General features: G+C 43.2%; 1 protein-coding gene and 1 long non-coding RNA gene across 3 annotated transcripts in view; one reads left to right on the forward strand and one right to left on the reverse strand.

The window, feature by feature from the left end:
• WDHD1 (WD repeat and HMG-box DNA binding protein 1) overlaps positions 1 to 10,865 on the forward strand; it is a 28,385-nt gene extending 17,520 nt beyond the window's left edge. The window contains exons 17-26 of one of the 2 annotated variants that reach the window (XM_074544040.1): positions 1,525 to 1,639; positions 2,921 to 3,052; positions 3,503 to 3,729; positions 5,825 to 5,949; positions 6,559 to 6,618; positions 7,426 to 7,469; positions 7,606 to 7,764; positions 8,147 to 8,286; positions 9,245 to 9,380; positions 9,962 to 10,865. In XM_074544040.1, the coding sequence (XP_074400141.1) occupies positions 1,525 to 1,639; positions 2,921 to 3,052; positions 3,503 to 3,729; positions 5,825 to 5,949; positions 6,559 to 6,618; positions 7,426 to 7,469; positions 7,606 to 7,764; positions 8,147 to 8,286; positions 9,245 to 9,380; positions 9,962 to 10,162 (1,339 nt within the window). In that variant the 3' untranslated portion in view covers positions 10,163 to 10,865. The remainder of the gene's footprint in view (positions 1 to 1,524; positions 1,640 to 2,920; positions 3,053 to 3,502; positions 3,730 to 5,824; positions 5,950 to 6,558; positions 6,619 to 7,425; positions 7,470 to 7,605; positions 7,765 to 8,146; positions 8,287 to 9,244; positions 9,381 to 9,961) is intronic. The other variant, XM_074544041.1, reaches the window with a different exon arrangement.
• Positions 965 to 8,356, reverse strand: LOC113459916 (uncharacterized). The gene is made up of 2 exons (XR_003381515.2): positions 8,117 to 8,356; positions 965 to 2,144 (listed from the first exon to the last, which is right to left on the reverse strand). It is a non-coding gene; the product is annotated as an uncharacterized LOC113459916 (long non-coding RNA).
• Positions 10,866 to 17,794: the final 6,929 nt, after the last annotated feature.

The raw sequence follows: 17,794 nt of genomic DNA on the forward strand, positions 1-17,794 counted from the left end.
AAATAGAATTCTGCATGGAGGATTCTTTATTAAACTGGCTTTGAGTAACTCATTAGAGTTTTATAATTTGTGACTGATTAATTGGCTCAGAGGTGTGTGTGTACTTTATTGACACATTCATAAAACTGCATTTTGCTAGAGAAACTTTTTAAAGTTATGATGGCTGTTAGAAATCTACTTCTGCTTTTGATGGTTTTGGTTGTTTTTTCTTGTTTTCCCAAGTTTTTGGGGTTCTTGGTATCTTTTTTCCCCTCTTTGTTTTCCCCTTTTTTGACTTTGAAAAGAATCCAATCCTATAACTTATCTACATCATCAGATATAGATAAATCAGAGCTGTCTGTTATTACATTAATATTTAAACTTTGGCCTTGAAGAGCCATTCTGGATGTAAAATTGCTCAAATATTCAGCTGAAAGCTAGCCATTTCTTTATAAAATGTTATACTGGTGTGTCTAAATAACTCTCTTTAGTTTCTCTTTAGTGTGACATGTGTGCTGAACATTTTGTTGCTAAGCTTTATTTGTAGCAGTTTTTATTCAGTGGTCTGTGTCCTTTTCTTACCAGGACGGAATCCATCAGCTCACATATTTTACTGAAATTTAGACTCCCTTACTTTACTATATACAGACAATTTTAGAGTTTGCTGGGAGATTGATTTTTATTAAAACTTATGTGGCATTCTTCATAATACACTGCTTTTTTGGAATAAGGGAAATAATTTGATATTAAAATGTCACTTTCCTGCCTGTTTCTCCCTCCAAATCATTATATTTCCCTCCAGAAAATTTACCAAAAATATGCAGCTCACATCACATTGATAAGATGATCAACTGTGAGTCTCTCATCCTGAGTTTTTCCTTCTATTCCAAGAAAGAGGGTGCTGCTTTCTGAATTGTTAAGAACATTTTACTCAAAGCCAGCAGCATAATGAAGATAAGGAGGGGGAGGGTTGTTGTAGAAACACCACATGCCTTAATTAAGAGATAGCCAGAACACTGATGCTTCCTGTTCTTTTTTTTTTCAAGTCTCTGGAACAGCAGCTTAGAAACCCAGATGTTTTTGTCAATGCTGCATTGGTGCTGCAGGAAACACAGCTCTTCCCCAGTCAATGGTTTGCTTAAGTGATTGGTACCAGAAATTATTCCTTTAAATATAATAAAGCAATAAGTCTGTCCTTTCAGTTGTTCAGTGGTTTCTGATTTTAATATACTGTATTTGCTCTTTGTAACAGCTGTTAAATCAGACATTCTGTGAAATCAAGATCAGAGTGTGTTATGTGTCACATTTGGAGTTTAAAGTGTGAACAAGAGCAGCGTGTGCCTGGCTGGTTTTGAACACTTTTCTTGCTTGCCATGTAAAGATTACCCTTTTTCATGCAATCTTACACATTGCTGTGTTTAAACCAGTCATTTAATTTCTACTTTTTAAAGTACAAATCCTCTTGAAGTTTTCTTGCTGCTTGGGAGACCTGGTTTGGATGTGGGACCTGTGGTGAGTGTGGCTGTGTTTTGTTTGTGTGCCCAGGTGCATCCCCTGTAAAGGAGCTCGCTTCCCTCCCACCCTGCCACGACCTGCTGTAGCAATCCTGCCTTTCAAACTCCCTTATTGTCAAGTGGAAACAGAGAAGGGACAGATGGAGGTATGGAAAAGTGGGGAGTCCACAGCTGGGAGGCTCAGGTGTCCCTGGAGGGGGATGATACAAGAGGAACAGTGCAAACCCTGAGTTAAACACGTGGCCAAAGGGTTATTTGGGTTCAGTGTTCTCTGGTTTGGTTCACAACTGTTCCTAGAAGAGCACAAAACAAAACTGGCAGAGCTGATGCAATGTTGTAGTTACACATGATCTGTTTTTGACCACTGAAGTTTTTCTTATCTTGTTTTTTAATGGGTTGTGATACCAGATTTGGGGATCCCAGTCAAGGTGCCCTTGATTATGTCTGGATTTTACTGTTTTAATCATAACAAAATTTCTGAAAGATGTACTAAGTATCCAAATTCATAATCACTGAAAACACAGGTCTTCAGGCTTGGCTTATTTAGAGGCTGGTTGGAACAAGATGTGCCCGTGGACAACTTCTAGAAAAAGAACTGGTTTTATTCTTCATTTTTTATTGGTTCTAGTATTTCAAACTTGTGATGCTCAGCTGTAATGCACAAAAGAGAAATGAACATAAAATTCTAACCTCAGCCTTTGAAGAGTTGAATGCTATTTAAGATTTATTTTCTTCGATAGAAGTGTAGATAAAAACTTTAAATAGTAAACACCCTGACATTTTTAATGAATTCTCCTTCATTTGGTTAAGTGTTTTGTTCTTTATCTGATAGTTTGCCATTCCTCGCTCTACCCAAAATAATGGGATGAGAATGCCAGAAACTGTTGATTTGGCTTGAGGGAATCTGTGTAGGTAAAGAAAAGTTATTCTAATACATCTGATGAAAACATACAGGTTTTGAGTAAGTTTATAATTATTTTGAACAAGGCTAGCCTAGTCTAATAGCCATACTTGCATTATAGTTTCTGTTTATGTGTCTCTCAGGTAAACTGCTAAGTTTGCTGAGTTATTCTGGAACATTTCCAGCTTGCTGTGGGACAGCAGATAAAATAACTTGTTCTAAAATTGTCTATCCAGATAGCATGTTGGTGAACATGTAGTTTTCATCCTGCTGCAAGCCTGTAATATAAATGGAATTCAAAATACATGGCAACTGTTTGGATCAGTTTGTGTAAGTGTGGTTGTTCTCCATCTTTTCCTTGGTAGCATTGACTTGAAGGAGAATTGTCTGCCCCTCACCCTCATTATCAGAGGAAAGGAATGTTTCACAATAAGTGGATAAAATCCATTGGAAATTATTAGACATTATGTTATGGGATGTTTTTCCCCTCTGAATTCCAACACTCATCCTTCTCCCTTTTTTTCAGGAGCAGTACTGGCGTTCTGTTTTGTTTCATGGCTACATGGATTACTTGTCAAAAAATGGATATGAATTTGATGAAAATGCTAAAAATCAGGCAGTGAAAGAACAGCAGGAACTTCTAATGAAGCTGTTTGCTGTAAGTACAAATACATAATAGGAAGAATCCCTAAGATTTATCCCTGAGACTGGGGGTGCTAAGGGCCAGGATGTCCAGGGCTTGGAACAACCTGGGATAGTGGAAGGTATCTCTGCTCATGGTAGGAGGGTGGAATGAGATGAGCTTTAAGCTCCCTTTCAACCCAAACCATTTTATGATTCTATAATTTATTTGTAGATGGCATCTGATGTAAATGCTGATGTGATTCCTCTGCTTAGGAGTCTGGCTGGTGATTGGCAACCAACTGGCTCAAACTCTGGGCTGCAGTGTGACGGGTTGGGGAAATACAGAAATAACAAAACTTTCCTTTGATCTGTAGCTCATGATTATTAGTGTCTTGTCTTTATTCATTCACTCCACCAAGACCATGCTGTGCTACTCCTGGAGTCTTGGGGGAGTGTGGAGGTGAGGTGTGTGACTCTCTTGCAGCTCTCCTGTAAGCTGGAGCGCGAGTCGCGCTGCGTGGAGCTGGCCGGGCTCATGACCCACAGCGTGCTCAATCTGGCCATCAAATACGCCTCCCGCTCCCGCAGGCTCAACCTGGCCCAGCTCCTCAGTGAGGTGGCTGTGGAAAAAGCCTCAGAGCTGGCAGCAGCACAGCAGGAGGAGGAGGAGGAGGAGGAGGAAGAGGATTTCCGAAAGCGCTCGAGCGCTGGGTAAGGCGAATTTCCGTGGCTAAAAACTGGGATGGGTTTTGCTGCTCTGTTAAGGTTTTGATGCATTTCTGTAGCCCACAGTTTGCAGGGTATTTGTGGGATAAGTCCCTGAACTTTCTGTGGCCCACAGTTTGCAGGGTATTTGTGGGATAAGTTCCTCAACTCTCTGTGGCCCACAGTTTGCAGGGTGTTTGTGGGATAAGTCCCTGAACTTTCTGTGGCCCACAGTTTGCAGGGTATTTGTGGGATAAGTTCCTGAACTCTCTGTGGCCCACAGTTTGCAGGGTATTTGTGGGATAAGTTCCTGAACTCTCTGTGGCCCACAGTTTGCAGGGTATTTGTGGGATAAGTTCCTGAACTTTCTGTGGCCCACAGTTTGCAGGGTATTTGTGGGCTAAGTTCCTAAACTTTCTGTGGCCCACAGTTTGCAGGGTGTTTGTGGGATAAGTTCCTAAACTTTCTGTGGCCCACAGTTTGCAGGGTGTTTGTGGGATAAGTTCCTGAACTCTCTGTGGCCCACAGTTTGCAGGGTATTTGTGGGATAAGTTCCTCAACTCTCTGTGGCCCACAGTTTGCAGGGTGTTTGTGGGTGAAGTGACAACTCGAGTTGCTCTGCTTGGAAATGATACTTGTGGAATGACACATCCTTGTTGGTGTCTTGTGAGGGCTCATTAGTCCCAGGAAATGGGGCAGCACAGAGGGAAATGTCTGCACTCCTCACTTCCTGTGTGCTGTGTCCAGCAGCCTCAGAGCCAAAGCAGGCTCAGTGCTAAGTTGCTCTGACTGGAATTTTCTCTTCCCACATTTCCCTACCTTTGGTTAACTCCCATCTATTTTTTTTTTCTCCTCTTTGTCTCAATCTCTCAATCTCAATTCATTCCACACCTGTCTTAAAATCCTATCTTTCTCCACCCATCCCTTTTTTTCAATATTTTATCTCAGTTTATTTTATTTAGTCTTATTCCCTCCTAACTAATCCCAGCTCTTCAAAACTATGGAACATATTACAGGTTGGCTTTGCATTCTTTTTCTCTTTGTGCTATCAATCTTTCCTACCTGCATCTGCTTTGTATGACATGATGAGGCAAAATGTGTGTGTTTGTGTCTTGGTGTTTTATTTTTAAATTGTTATAGGGTTGCTTTTTAACACATTTAAATTTACAATAATAATAATATATATTTATATTAATTTATTCAACATTGTTGAAAACAATGTCTATTGCAATTTTATGTATGAAGTTTGGGACTTATTTAAGCAAAAGGAAGTGATAAGTCCCTGAACTTATCTGTAGCCTTTCCCTTATTCTTCTGTGTTAAACTGCACAGTCAAAACTAATTTCTAAATATTCTGGCTTGTTCTTCTGGATCCTGTGTGGAAGCTTTAATCCCATGTCTGAACTTCAACCACACTGAGGGCTAAAATCCATCACAAACACTATGTTGTTCTTAGTGCCAGAATAATCTAATATTGATTGTTTTAGTTGAAAGAAATGGGCCTTTTGTTTATGTATATTATACAGATTTTGGTAATTGGCAAATTTTAGGAGGAAAATGCAAGAATTGTACATCCTACTATATTGGGAATTTAGAGAATAATTGGATTAAATGTTCAAACTTGATGTCTTCAGTATGAAATTATATATCCATATTATATATATATTATATAATATATGCATACATGTATATGCACACACACACATATATATATGTATATATATAAAAAGACATATACAGTATATATTAATATACTGTGTGTATATTCATGGATGCAGAAAAAGTAACCTGATGATACTGGAGGTATATGCATTAACATGGAGATTAGAGAAGATCTTTAATATTTGCATTTATATTTGTTGCAAAGTGTTTTGGCAATAAAGTTATGGAGTGGTTAATGAATCTTTAATCATCACAGTTTAATCAAGGTATAATGCACATAAATGCCAAATGTTGTTCTTATTGCCTAAGTTAGGTAAATGAGCTTGCTATCTGTTGTTTCAGTTTTCCTTCTGACTTGGTGACCATTTCCTTTGTGCTGAATTCCTTCCTTTAGTTCAATATCCCATCTCACTTTATTTTATTTAAAATTTTGTTCCAGCAGCTCTGCCACCAAGTGGGGGCAGCTGCCAGGCAGGAATGTTCAGCAGGACCAAGAAGTGGAAGATGAAGAAGAAACTGATGCCTGTGAGGAAGCAGAAGAAACCCCAGAAGTGCATCAAGAGAGTAAGAAAAATATATTCTCTGAATAGACTGGGAGTTATCCAGAAAGCCTTTGCAGACTTAATAAGGAATTAAGTGGCTCCATATTCCAGCCTGTGCCTGCAGTCACTGCAGAGAAACAAGTTCACTGTGTGTCATCTGCTGTGTCACAGCTGTGTGTGCATTAGAGGGGCCCTGGGGCATTTTTTCCTGTTGCTTGATTTTATTCCTAAAGGATTGGCTCACCTTCTAATCGGTTACTTTGATTTCAGCTCCAGTCTTGCAGGAGGTAGATTGATAGATGAGTAGTTTGAGCACACTTTAAGGAATAAGCTTAAGGTTTAAGAAATAAATTTACAGCTCTAAATCAAGGCAGAGGTGACAGGCGGTTTTGTAAAACTGTTTGTACTGTCTGATAATTTTACTGTAGTCATGGAATCACAAAATGGGTTGGAAGGGACCTTAAAGATCATCCAGTTGCAGCCCTGCTGCCAATGGCAGGGACACCTTCCTCTAGACCAGGTTGCTGAAGCCCCATCCTTCCTTACTTGTCAGTTTGGTTTGATTTTTTAAAAAAGACTTCATGCTACAGTATTTTATTGTATTTAAATATGTTCACCTTTCCTTTTTCAGAAGAGCCAAATGGTTTCTCCAAAGGTGTCACTTCAGCTGAGGTGACTACTCCAAAGTCTGGTGAGTAAATAATTCATTCCAGGATAAAAGAATGACACCTTTGTCATTCTTCACAAATGTGCTCCTGTTTTTTATCCTTTATTCTCCTATTACTACCTAAATTTAGTGCATAACAGTATTGTCAAATGGTAAATTCACAGAATGATGGGATGGCTTAGGTTGGAAGGGACCTTAAAGCTCACCTCATTCCACCCCCTGCCATGAGCAGGGACAGCTTCCACTATCCCAGGCTGCTCCAAGCCCTGCCCAGCCTGCCCTGCTCACACAGATTGTTTTTAAGAGGTTCCCTATTCCTGTCCTCACTACCTAATGGTGTTCACAGCACTGCTCTGATTCCCTCAGCTGTGCCAAATGCTGAATCAATGCCAGCCTGGCTCTGCCATGAAGGCTTTCTTAGGGACAAGGGACAAATGAGAACACAGATCAATGGATTTGTTTCACTACCCACAGGCACATTTATTACTTGCAAAGCAGAGTGAGAAATCCTGAGCTAGAGCTGTGAGTGTGGGCAGGCAGGGGCAGAATGTGACCTCCTGCAACCTGCCAACCCTTGAGCAAGAATAATAGGAGTGGAAACGGATTTGGGAGTGGAGGAAGTGCTGGGTCTTCCTCTGGGTTTGTATTTTAAGCTGTTGGTCCTGTGTGGCATTCCTGATAACTAAGAATAGCTGAGCACGTACAGCATAACCTTCACAGGGTTATTAAAGTGTCTTTCTACTCCTCCAAAATGTGCACATTGCCTCAAAGATTTGGGAATATGTGTGAGTGCACACATTTTTACATTCTTTTTTCTCTCCTCTGAAACAGCTCTGGTTGCATCCAGCAGCAGAGGACGGGTGAATCCATTTAAGGTGAGAATTTTGCAGCTTCGATTGTGATACTCTGAAAATCACAACAGATTCTGTCTGCAGTTTCCAATATAATAGATACCTTGGAGGGGAACATGACAGAAAATAAATAAAACACCTATTTTCTTTGTTTTGCTAGGTGTCATCCAGCAAAAAGGAGCCAGTGGTCCCCTCAGGAAATGTTTTGGACAATATGACCAAGTATTCAAAGAAAACATCTTCATCTGGCAGTCGAGCTGCAGACAAGCAGAACCCTCCAGTTATAAAGCCTCTGACTCCCAAACCCAAGACCAAGCAGGTAATGTTTGTAGTCTTTCTTGCATCATTTCAGTGAGGAAAGAACAAAAAAGGGAATTTTACCAGCTTTTATCAAGTATGAAACCCTGTGAGTAAAGCAGCTTAGATGGCAGAATTCATTTAAGCATAGTGCAAAGACTATGACAGCACATAAAACAGCAGGAAAAAAATCAGTTTTAGAAATTAGTTTCTGTAGTGAGCCTTGTGCTTTTATTTTAAATAATGTAAACATCTGGGCTGAAATTGGATGGACTAGATACTCTATTAATGCAAGTGATTATTATGTCTTTAGGAAAGGCTTGGGGTTTGTTAGGCTACATGGTACATGTTGTCTGAGAGTGAAGTGATTTTACCTTTTTCTTTCTTATTCTCCATTTCTGTAGGCTTCAGCTGCCTCCTTCTTCCAGCCCCGCACACCTGCATCTAATCCTAGGGAAAAAACAGTGGAAGAAAGAGAAGAAAAAGCAGGAAATGAGTCCCAGGAAGCCAAAGTCACTGCACAGGAAAACACTGAAAACAGAAGGTGAGAGACACTTGCATCTCAGTGCCATATTCCAATTCTGATAGAAATGCAAGTCCAAAATCTGTTTTATTTCTGAAGATGCTGAACTTGCCAAAGAAATGTAACATGAAGATTAAAGTTCAGCTCACAAGTTGTCACATTTGTGAACCCACTTGAAAAATGTGGGAGGGAATAATAAATGAGCAGTTCAAAATATAATTTTGGGGCTCTAAGCAACAATTTTTGCCTTGATACTGCTTGTAATGACCTTTGATAAATGAAACCATGCTGCTGTGACAGTCCCAAGCATAGGAAATAGTGGAAATTTCAACAGCTCTAGAAAATCACAAAGTCTCAAAGCTAAGGGTCTTATGTGAAAGAGTAAAAACTTTATTTTGGTGGGATTTTTTTAAAAAGAAGGTCAACAAAATCTTCAATCACCTGAGGAGCTCATCTCTTCCTGGCTGAGGCTCTAATCTGTCATGTTCCTGGGAAGCAGATGGATTTCCTAACAACCCCAATCCTCATGAAAGCTGCATTATTCCAGTCATGTTTCATTTAGGCTTCATTTAGCTGAGGAAGATGAAGGTAATTATTACTCATTTGGTCTGGCATTCTTTCAGTTAACCTTTACAGATGATGTTCTACAACAAGTGGCAAGGAGAGCTGTGAGAAATGAACGTGCTCTATTTTTAGCTTGATGGGACCCTGTCAGAAAGGAGGAGAACCATTATGCTTTGTCATTCTAAAAATGTTCATCTCCATATATATATCAGAGTTTTAATAAAAATGCTTGGCTTAGTCTTGCCTTGTCAGCATGTTCTGAGAGCATCCTGCATGGGAGAGAGGAGGCTGCTGCCCTGAGAGGTCTTCTGAGAGCAAAAATACCACTTAAGGTGCTGCTCAGAGATGTTGTTTTGGGAGGATGTGGTTTTCCTATAATCTTCTTAACCAGCCAGTTTTTGTGTGCTTGCTTTAGACCAAGGACAGGTTTCCAGATGTGGCTAGAGGAGAACAGAGCAAACATTTTGACAGATAATCCTGATCTGAATGAAGCAGAGGTAATAAAAGAAGGAATGAGTCGATTTAGAATGCTGACATCAGAGGAAAGGATGGTAAGAAAACATTCTACAATTCTGCAGGCGTGATAATTTTTTTTCTCTCCAGTGAATCCCTGGGTTATTTTCAGTTAAAAATTTTTAATGGAAATTCCTCTCTTATCCATCTTTATGGATTTCAGTTTTGAATTGTGCCATGATCTATGACATATAATTTATGAAAATATAAACTGAATTATAAGCAATGTCAAAAAGCAGCTTTTCCAAAGTGAGGCTTGTGAGAGGAATGTAATCAATGAACAAATAACAAAAGGAATGAGCTCAAAGTCACATAGCCAGGCTTAATTCAGTGGGGATTCAATTTGTTCTCATTTAACTTGTTGAATCTTTTGTGTTTCTCATTTCTCCAGAAAGACAATTTAGAGCTTCAATTTCATATACGGTTTCAAAAGAAGTTCAGTTGTGAAGGAGAATGTTGTTAGAAAAAAGGAAAGTGAAGAAATAGTTCCTTACTTAATTCCTGTGATGAACTAATAGGGATTATTTCAGTACCTTAAAATCAGATAATATAACAATGTGTATAAAACAAAGTGGTGAGTTTTGGGACCTAATTTGGAGTTTTCTGTTTTCCTTCAAAGGTGTGGACTGAGAAAGCAAGAGGAGGAAGAGTCAATGACTCAGCAGAAGACAAAAAGAGGAAGCGCCCCCCAGCTGATGAGGATGAGGTGAAGAAGAGCCAGGAGCAGAAATCTGAGGACACAAATGTATCCAAAAAATCCAAGCCTTTAGATCCATCCACAAACAACAGATTGTCAGCTTTTGCCTTCAAGCAGAGCTGAATGAAGTGGTGCCTTCTCAGTGTCTGTGTTCTGAAAGAATTCATGGAAGAAATTCCTCTGTGTTGAGGAGTTGGCTGCCATGCTTGAAGAGCACTGGCAAAAAGAGTGCCTGGCTCCAAATAGTCTGTTAGAAAGTGCTTTATTATCAATTTTTGAGAGGAATGTTGAATCCCCTCCCAGTCTTTGACAAGTTCCTGCTCATGGGCCTGTTCCCTGGCAGCACAGCCTGAGCAGAGCTGTGTGGCTGTGGGACACCCTGTGTGCCCTCATACCACTGCTATTGGGTGCTAAATCACATTAATCCTTCTGGGGAGGGTAAACTATGTCCAAAATCTGCCCTGTGGTTTTAGAGAGCCAAAATAATGGCTTCCCTACCACCCTATTGCCTTGAGAGCAAGACACTCCAGGTGTGAGGGGGAGAAAGCTGAACACCAGCAACATGTTCAGCTGCATCTTCAACACCCGTGCCATTGGCAGAGCCTGATAAGCCTGATATGGGCAGGGAAAAAAGAAATGAGAACCAGAGCAGAAACTGAGTGAGGAAGGTCAGGTGTGCAAAGCCAAACCATTCCACACTGTGCAAAGGTGCTTTCCCAATCCCTGCCTCAGCAGGATCCAGAATCTGCTCAGAACTTGGAATGTCTGTAACATTTGTGTCTGTAACGTTTGTCTCTTTAAATAAAATGGCTGTTTCTTTGTTTAAGGTGCTGGAGTCTTCTTAGCAGTTGTAATTAAAGTTACAGAAATTACAGATTTCTGCCTACCAGCCCTAAGGCAGTCAGCTGGTTTGACCCTGCTCTGGAGACAGAGCACTATGTCTGATAAATGTATTTGAGGAAAACTCAAATTTTGAAATGTTTTGAAATGCCTGGGATGATGGAAGGTGTCCCTGCCATGGCAGGAGGTGGGAAATGGATGAGATTTAAGGTTCCTTCCCACCCAAACCACTGTGATTATTACTGAAAATACATCAGTATTAATTAAAATGCATCAGTTGGACTTGATGATCTTAAAGATCTTTTACAACCTTAACAATTCTTTGGTTCTATAAAAGGCAAATGACTTTCAATTCAAAACACACTTTAAACCTTGAAATCTGTGGATTGAAGATTGAGATTTCACTAAAAACCATTAATTTTTACCATAAGAAGTGTTTTATTAGACTATTTTAGCAATGGCTGTTGGTAATTTTGGAGAAAAAAAAAAAAAGAGGAGGGTTGTGGTGTCAATCAGGGATGGGAAATACCAACAGAAAATCCTGAAGACCTGACAACTTTGATACTTCTGTCATCCACAGTTCTTATCTATCAATTCACAATTTATTTGTTTAAGTTGATAGTGGGCAGCAAGTAATATTTAACATAAATAATCAGGAAGAATTCTGATTTTTCTGCATTCTTTGGGAAGAAATTATTGTATCAGACACTGGGATTTATTTTTAGCTAGTAAAGCCTGTTTGGGTGTATTGTGGAAAAAATGGGGTTGCAGTGGTAAGGAAAACATCCTGATGAAAAATCACTGGGTTTGGTGAACTGAAATGTTTTCTTACTCCTAGAAAAGGTTGTTCTGAGGGTGACTTGAGCATCTTGAGTGTGGAGCTGGGAGGTTTTCCAGGTAATTCTTGTCATCCACATCCAAAATCCATGTTTGGGTTGCTTGTCCAGAGCCCTCTGACAGAGCTGATGTTGGAAGTGGGGAAGGAAAACTTCCAAGGGATCTGGGGAAGCATCCACTGCTGCAAACAACATCCTACAGAGCATCCAAAGTCCTTTTGGCTCCCAGTGGAGGGGGGAAACAGCCAAAATAAACTTCCAGGGGAGTTTTCTGGGAGCTGGATGTTTGCAATCCCACAGTCCTGAACAAACACACCAAAGGTCAGTTTAAAAGGAGGCTCCTGGATTTAGGGGTGGTTTCATGGAAATCACTGGGGATTTTGGGCACCATCCTGCAGGGCCCTGATTTCCATGGGATTTTTTCTCCCTGCATAACAATTTTTGCAGTGTAACATTTGTGGGTTTCATCAGACCCAACGTCCCCAGCCTTGGGGTCACAGGCTGGCTCTCAGGGCAGGTTAGAGCTGGCAGAGCTGTTTCCAAAACCAGATTTGAAAATTTGCATCAGAGCTGTGTGACTGTGGGTGGGATCAGAGTTCTAGAATCAGAATTTTTAAGGTTGGGAAAGACCTCCAAGGCCATTGAGTCCAACCATTCCCCCAGCACTGCCAAGGCCACCACTGAGCCATGTCCCAAGTGCCACATCCACATGGTTTCTGAACACTTCAAGGGATGGGGACTCTACCACTTCTACTGGAATCCCATTCCAGTGCCTGACCACCCTTACAGTGAAGAAATTGTCCCCAATATCCAATCCAAACCTCCCCTGGCACAACTTGTGGCCGTTTCCCCTTGTCCTGTCCCTGTTCCCTGGAGCACAGCCCGATCCCCCTGGCTGTCCCCTCCTGTCAGGAGCTGTCAGAGCCACAAGGTTCCCCCTCAGCCCCCTTTGCTCCAGGTGAGCCCCCCAGCTCCCTCAGCTGCTCCTCCCAGGACTCATTCCCTGGTGATTTTAGGTCCATGGCCCTAAAATAAACCCCAAACGGGCTCTTGGGACCATGGCAGTGAATATTCCAGCTGATCATCTCCCATGAGGCTGCTGGTACTTTTCTACCATCAAAGATGGGTTTTGCTCTATTACACAGCTCCAGGCAGAGCTACAGATGCATCCTCCATCACCTGGAGCCTTCCAGAGAGCTGTGCTGAGCTGGCCAGGAATGGGGTGCACTCACCCAGCAACAGCAGGACAGGCAGAAGTATAAATCCTAATTCGAGTGGAAATGAAATGCCAGACCAAGAAACAGAAAATGTGGAATGGATTTGCAATTGAAAACAGGTAAATCTCTACTACCTGGTTTTCATTTTTTTTGTTTGTGTTTTTTTTGTTTGCTTGTTTTCAATTTTTTTTAAACAACGTTGCTAAATAATTCAATAGAATTTCACTGAAGTCTTCAGAAATGTTTGTTTGTCCTGAATTTGCCACCTTTCTGCTGGAAAACCAGGAACTTGGAAACTGTGCTAAGGAATCTGGTTGATAGTTGTTTTTTCTTTTTGGCTGTGCTGGGAATCCCAGTGATTGGGTTTGATGTCTGGACGTGGTGATCTTGGAGGTCTTTTCCAAGCCAAATAATTCTGTGGAATGGGAGAGTCAGGATGGATCCATCACTTTTGGATTCTCAGGGTGGAGCTGGGCAAGGGAGAATCTGTATTTGGATAAGATTTCCCCTCTCAGAGATCCTCTGGCTATGAGATGCACCTCAGCTTCCTTCCAAAAAACATAACTGTGCTGCTCATGGAGAGACCTGGTGGTCCTGGCTGGATAATCCAGGGAGGAGATTAATCCAGGAGATAACCCAGGGCTGTGAGAGCTGCCTGTGAGGAAATTGGGCGCCTCAAGGAGCTCTTTGACAGAGAACAGCAGATCTGGCTTCTCCCTCTCCTTGTTGTACTAAATGTGCTCAGCTGAATGCTGCCAAACAAATTTAATAGTAAACAATTTACTTAAAGGCAGACAAAACACAAATACCAACCCAGGCTGTGAAAAGAGCCACTTGATCCTGACTCAATTGGACACAAATGGCAGGGAAAATTTGCAGGAATGGTTTCAAGCCATGTGTTGCCAGGGAACAGCCTGGTCTCCAAATCACATTATCGATATCTTGGGGTAATAGCAGTGAGGAGCAATTGAGGGGAGCCATGCAGGGACACGGCTGCTGCTCCCATTTGCTGGGCTCTGAGTCCAAAGCCACCCTTGGTGATGGAATGGGATGGGATGGAGGGACCTAAAGATCATCCTGGCTGATGTCAGGTACCTTCTGTTGGGAATAACTCCATGGGAGCCACGAGACTTTTGTCATATGTCTGGTTTCACATTCACAAATATGAATTCACCTGGTACAGCCTACCCAGGCCAATCCTTCTGAGGTTTTCTAAATTTTGGGGAGGAAACACCCATTGGCAAGAAACCCTGTGTCCTTGCTCTGTAAGGGCAGGAAAGGAAATCTGGGGCAAAATTGCTGCCTGCACCTCCAGCCTCATCCCTAAAATGTGAGACCCCCACCAAGCAAGCTAAAGTGCAGATCCCACCTGCAGAAAACCCCTCAGGGCCTGGGCATCCTCTGCCCTCATGGAGCAACAAATCCTCCTCTAACAAATGAGTGTTTTAGGAGCCTGTAATCAATTCTGCTCGTTCTTCTGGGTAATGGAATTAAACTGCTCGTGATTCACTCTTTCAAGTGAACCACTGTGATTCCAGGGCCTGATACATCTCAGGCTGTTTCCAGAGCAGAGGAAGGATGTCTGCAGGCTGGGATGTTGCCATCCATGGCCTCTGTGGGCTCAGCTATGATCCCAGGATCACGCTGGAGCCACGTCCTGGCGTGTTGTTAACAGCAGCATTGATCTGCTTTGCTCCTTTGCTGAGGTGCTGGGTGGGCACAGATGGATTCAGAGAGTGGAATTCATCATCTCTGCCTTTAAGCTCTGAGCCCAGCCCTGAATGATCCCATTTTGTAGCCAACAGAGGAAAGGCAGGTGTCTTCTGTGCAAGATTCCTGTTTATCCTGACAGCTTTTTAGCAGCTGCTGGTGCAGAGATTCCCTATGGAAAACCTTTTTGATGGATTCACCTGCCCCAGTGAGGACTGCCCAGGGTGTTTCATCCTTAACCTTGGCATGGAGAGGTTTCTTTTGGGGACTCTACTTTTCCAGCCCTGAAAATCACATTCCACACCCAGGGAATGATGCTCCAGCCCTTCCCAGCTGGGTCCCACCAAAGCCATGAGGAGGCTCAACAGACTAAAACAGGCCGAGGAGTGGAGCTTGAACAGAGACCTGCTCCATCCTCTCCCTTTTAGATATTTTCCCAAATTTCAAAGACAACAGAGGCCTCTGAAGGGCTTTCCCATGGACCTTGCCCCCCAGCAGCATCCCCTGGCTCCCTCAGGGACCCCCAGCTCCCTTCAGAGGCTGCACAGGGCTTTCACCTCCTCTAAACCTTGTTCTACATTTGAAAAGAATCCAAGTCGCAGTCTCAGGATTCTTTGCACTCCTTGTCTTGTAGATCTTTAAGGATTTCTTCTCTTTAAACTGTGAAAATATCTTCCAAGCTCTAAGCAAGCAGAGGAGGGAAAACCAGGGCACATTCCCTCTAAGGGTGGGTCTGGAGCACAAGTCCTGTGAGGAGCGGCTGAGGGAGCTGGGAAGGCTCTGGAGCACCAGGAGAGGCTGAGGGAGCTGGGCAGGGGCTCAGCCTGGAGCAAAGGGGGCTCAGGGGGGACCTTGTGGCTCTGCACAGCTCCTGACAGGAGGGGACAGCCATGGGGATGGGGCTCTGCTCCCAGGGAACAGGGACAGGACAAGGGGAAATGGCCACAAGCTGTGCCAGGGGAGGTTTGGATTGGATATTGGGGAAAATTTATTCACTGAAAGTGTGATTAGGCATTGGAATAGCCTTCCAGTGGAAGCTGTGGAGTCTCCATCCCTTGAAGTGTTCAAAAACCATGTGGATGTGGCACCTGGGGACATGGGTTAGTCATGGCCTTGCCAGTGCTGGGTTAATGGTTGGACTTGATGGTCTCAGAGGTCATTTCCAACCTTTAATATTCACTGATTCCTCTGGCTTATAATCTGTATTTCACTTTTTTTTGTATGTATTCAGAAATAGCAATGAAAAACTTATTTGAGAAGGCTTAATGACAATGTGGGGTGTAAATAACAGGGAATTATCAATAAAATCTCATCATAACATACTTCAAAAACCCAAAAGTCTCAGTGCTTCATCTCACCCAGCTGATGTAGGTTGTGTTTCAAAGGGAGAGGATTCCACTGTGGCTGGAAATGGGGCTGTGTCCTTCCACATCCTGGCAGAAATCCCAATTACCTGAACCTACAAATTCTATGTTGGCATTAACAGAACTGCTGCCATCAGCTCCTGTGTGTGCAACCCCTGCTCAGACACCCTCAGAAAAAGTGATTTTCTGAACAGCCAGACTGTGATCACGCTGGTAAATAAGCTGGAACCTGCCCTTCTTGCCACATAAATAGGAGAAGAATTCCAACCAGCTCCCACAGCAGCTCAGCTCAGGCAGTTACAGAGTCGGGGTTGACTCCAGAGGGAGCTTATCTTCTTTCCCAAGGAAACAAAGAGAGCAGAGACTGGGGAGGGCCAAGATGCCTAGATGGCCTTTGCTAAGCCCTTTTCTGTGTGGCTGGTTAGGCCTCAGTGGTTTGAAGCTCCTCAGGAGCATTTCCCAGCCCTCTGATCCAAAGGGAAGCGCGATCCCTCTGCTGAGGTCCACAGGAGAGTGAGGGAACTTGTCTGGTTCAAAGAGAGGATTTGAACACCCTCAGAGGATTGGGAAACGAGCGGGGAGTCTGGGGAGGAGCAGGGATGCAGCTCAGGGCTCCAAACCCTTGTGGGGCAGCAGCTCCTGCTCCTGAGCAGAGCCCGGGGCAATAAAACAGAACAAAGCCGGGCTGGCTGCAGGGCCCTGCATTTCACCTGAGTCATCCTGGCTCTTCTGCTGAAACCTGTGATCAGAAACCAAATGATAAATGTGGAAATAGTGTGTTACAGCTGCTGGGGTATTTTTTTTCTTTTTTTTTTTTTCCTCTTGCTTGGCTTAGTTAAATGCAGCTCTTGTGTCAGGAGGAGGAGGAAAGCCAGTGAGTCACACCCCACCCTCTGACAGCTCCTTCCCCTCCTTATCTTCCCAGCAATTCACCATTTCCTAGGCACAAGAGGGGGACAATTTGTCCCTGCTGCCTCAAGGATCAGTGGAGTGAAAAGAAGGGTTTGTGGCTCCTTTAGATCCTGGCCATTTATTTGATTGCAATCCAGAAAATATGAGTCCCCCTGCTCGTGCTTGGGTGATGGAGCATTCACCCTATGCTCAGCTGAGCCTTCAGACTCAGTTTCCAGCTCATAAAATCCCAGAATAGCTCCAGCTGGAGGGGACCCGTGTTCCAAAAATCTGCCCCAGCATTTATTTGTTCACCAACTCCTGAACCCAAGCTGTGCTCTGTCTGCTGGGTTTGCCCCAAAAGTGCCCAGCAGGATGCAGGATGCTCAAACCACCTTTTGGGGTGACACATCAATAAGTTCCCCACGGAAACTCCAAAATATTTGGTCTTGGTCGTGAGAGTTAGCACATTCCATGAATCCTGGGTGGGAATATGGAAACATTGGGACATGCCAGCCCTGCAGCAGGAAGGTGTCTGCAGAGACCTGGGGTTTGGAGGGATGGATGGAAGCCCAGCTGGGATCAGGGGGTGGGAATGGTCACCAAGGAGGGTCAGTCCGTGCCTGGCATCATTCTGTTGACTGCATCCCAGCCCCAGGGGCCTCGGAATGGTGGTGGTGGCATTCCAGCAGTGCCAGGGAGTGACTGGCAGGATGTGTCAACAGCACCCTGTGGGAAAGGGAGCAGCTCTAGGAGTTTGAGGGTGTGGGGAGAACATGGAGAATGATGCTGGGCGCTGCTGTGAAGGGCACGAACCTGCATCCCAGCAGGACCTTCCCCATCCATCCCCATTCCCTTATTGCTCACCTTGGGCTCCCCACAGCCCTCCCCATGGTG

Source organism: Zonotrichia albicollis, chromosome 6 (genome assembly GCF_047830755.1).
Source record: "Zonotrichia albicollis isolate bZonAlb1 chromosome 6, bZonAlb1.hap1, whole genome shotgun sequence".
NCBI lineage: Eukaryota > Metazoa > Chordata > Aves > Passeriformes > Passerellidae > Zonotrichia > Zonotrichia albicollis.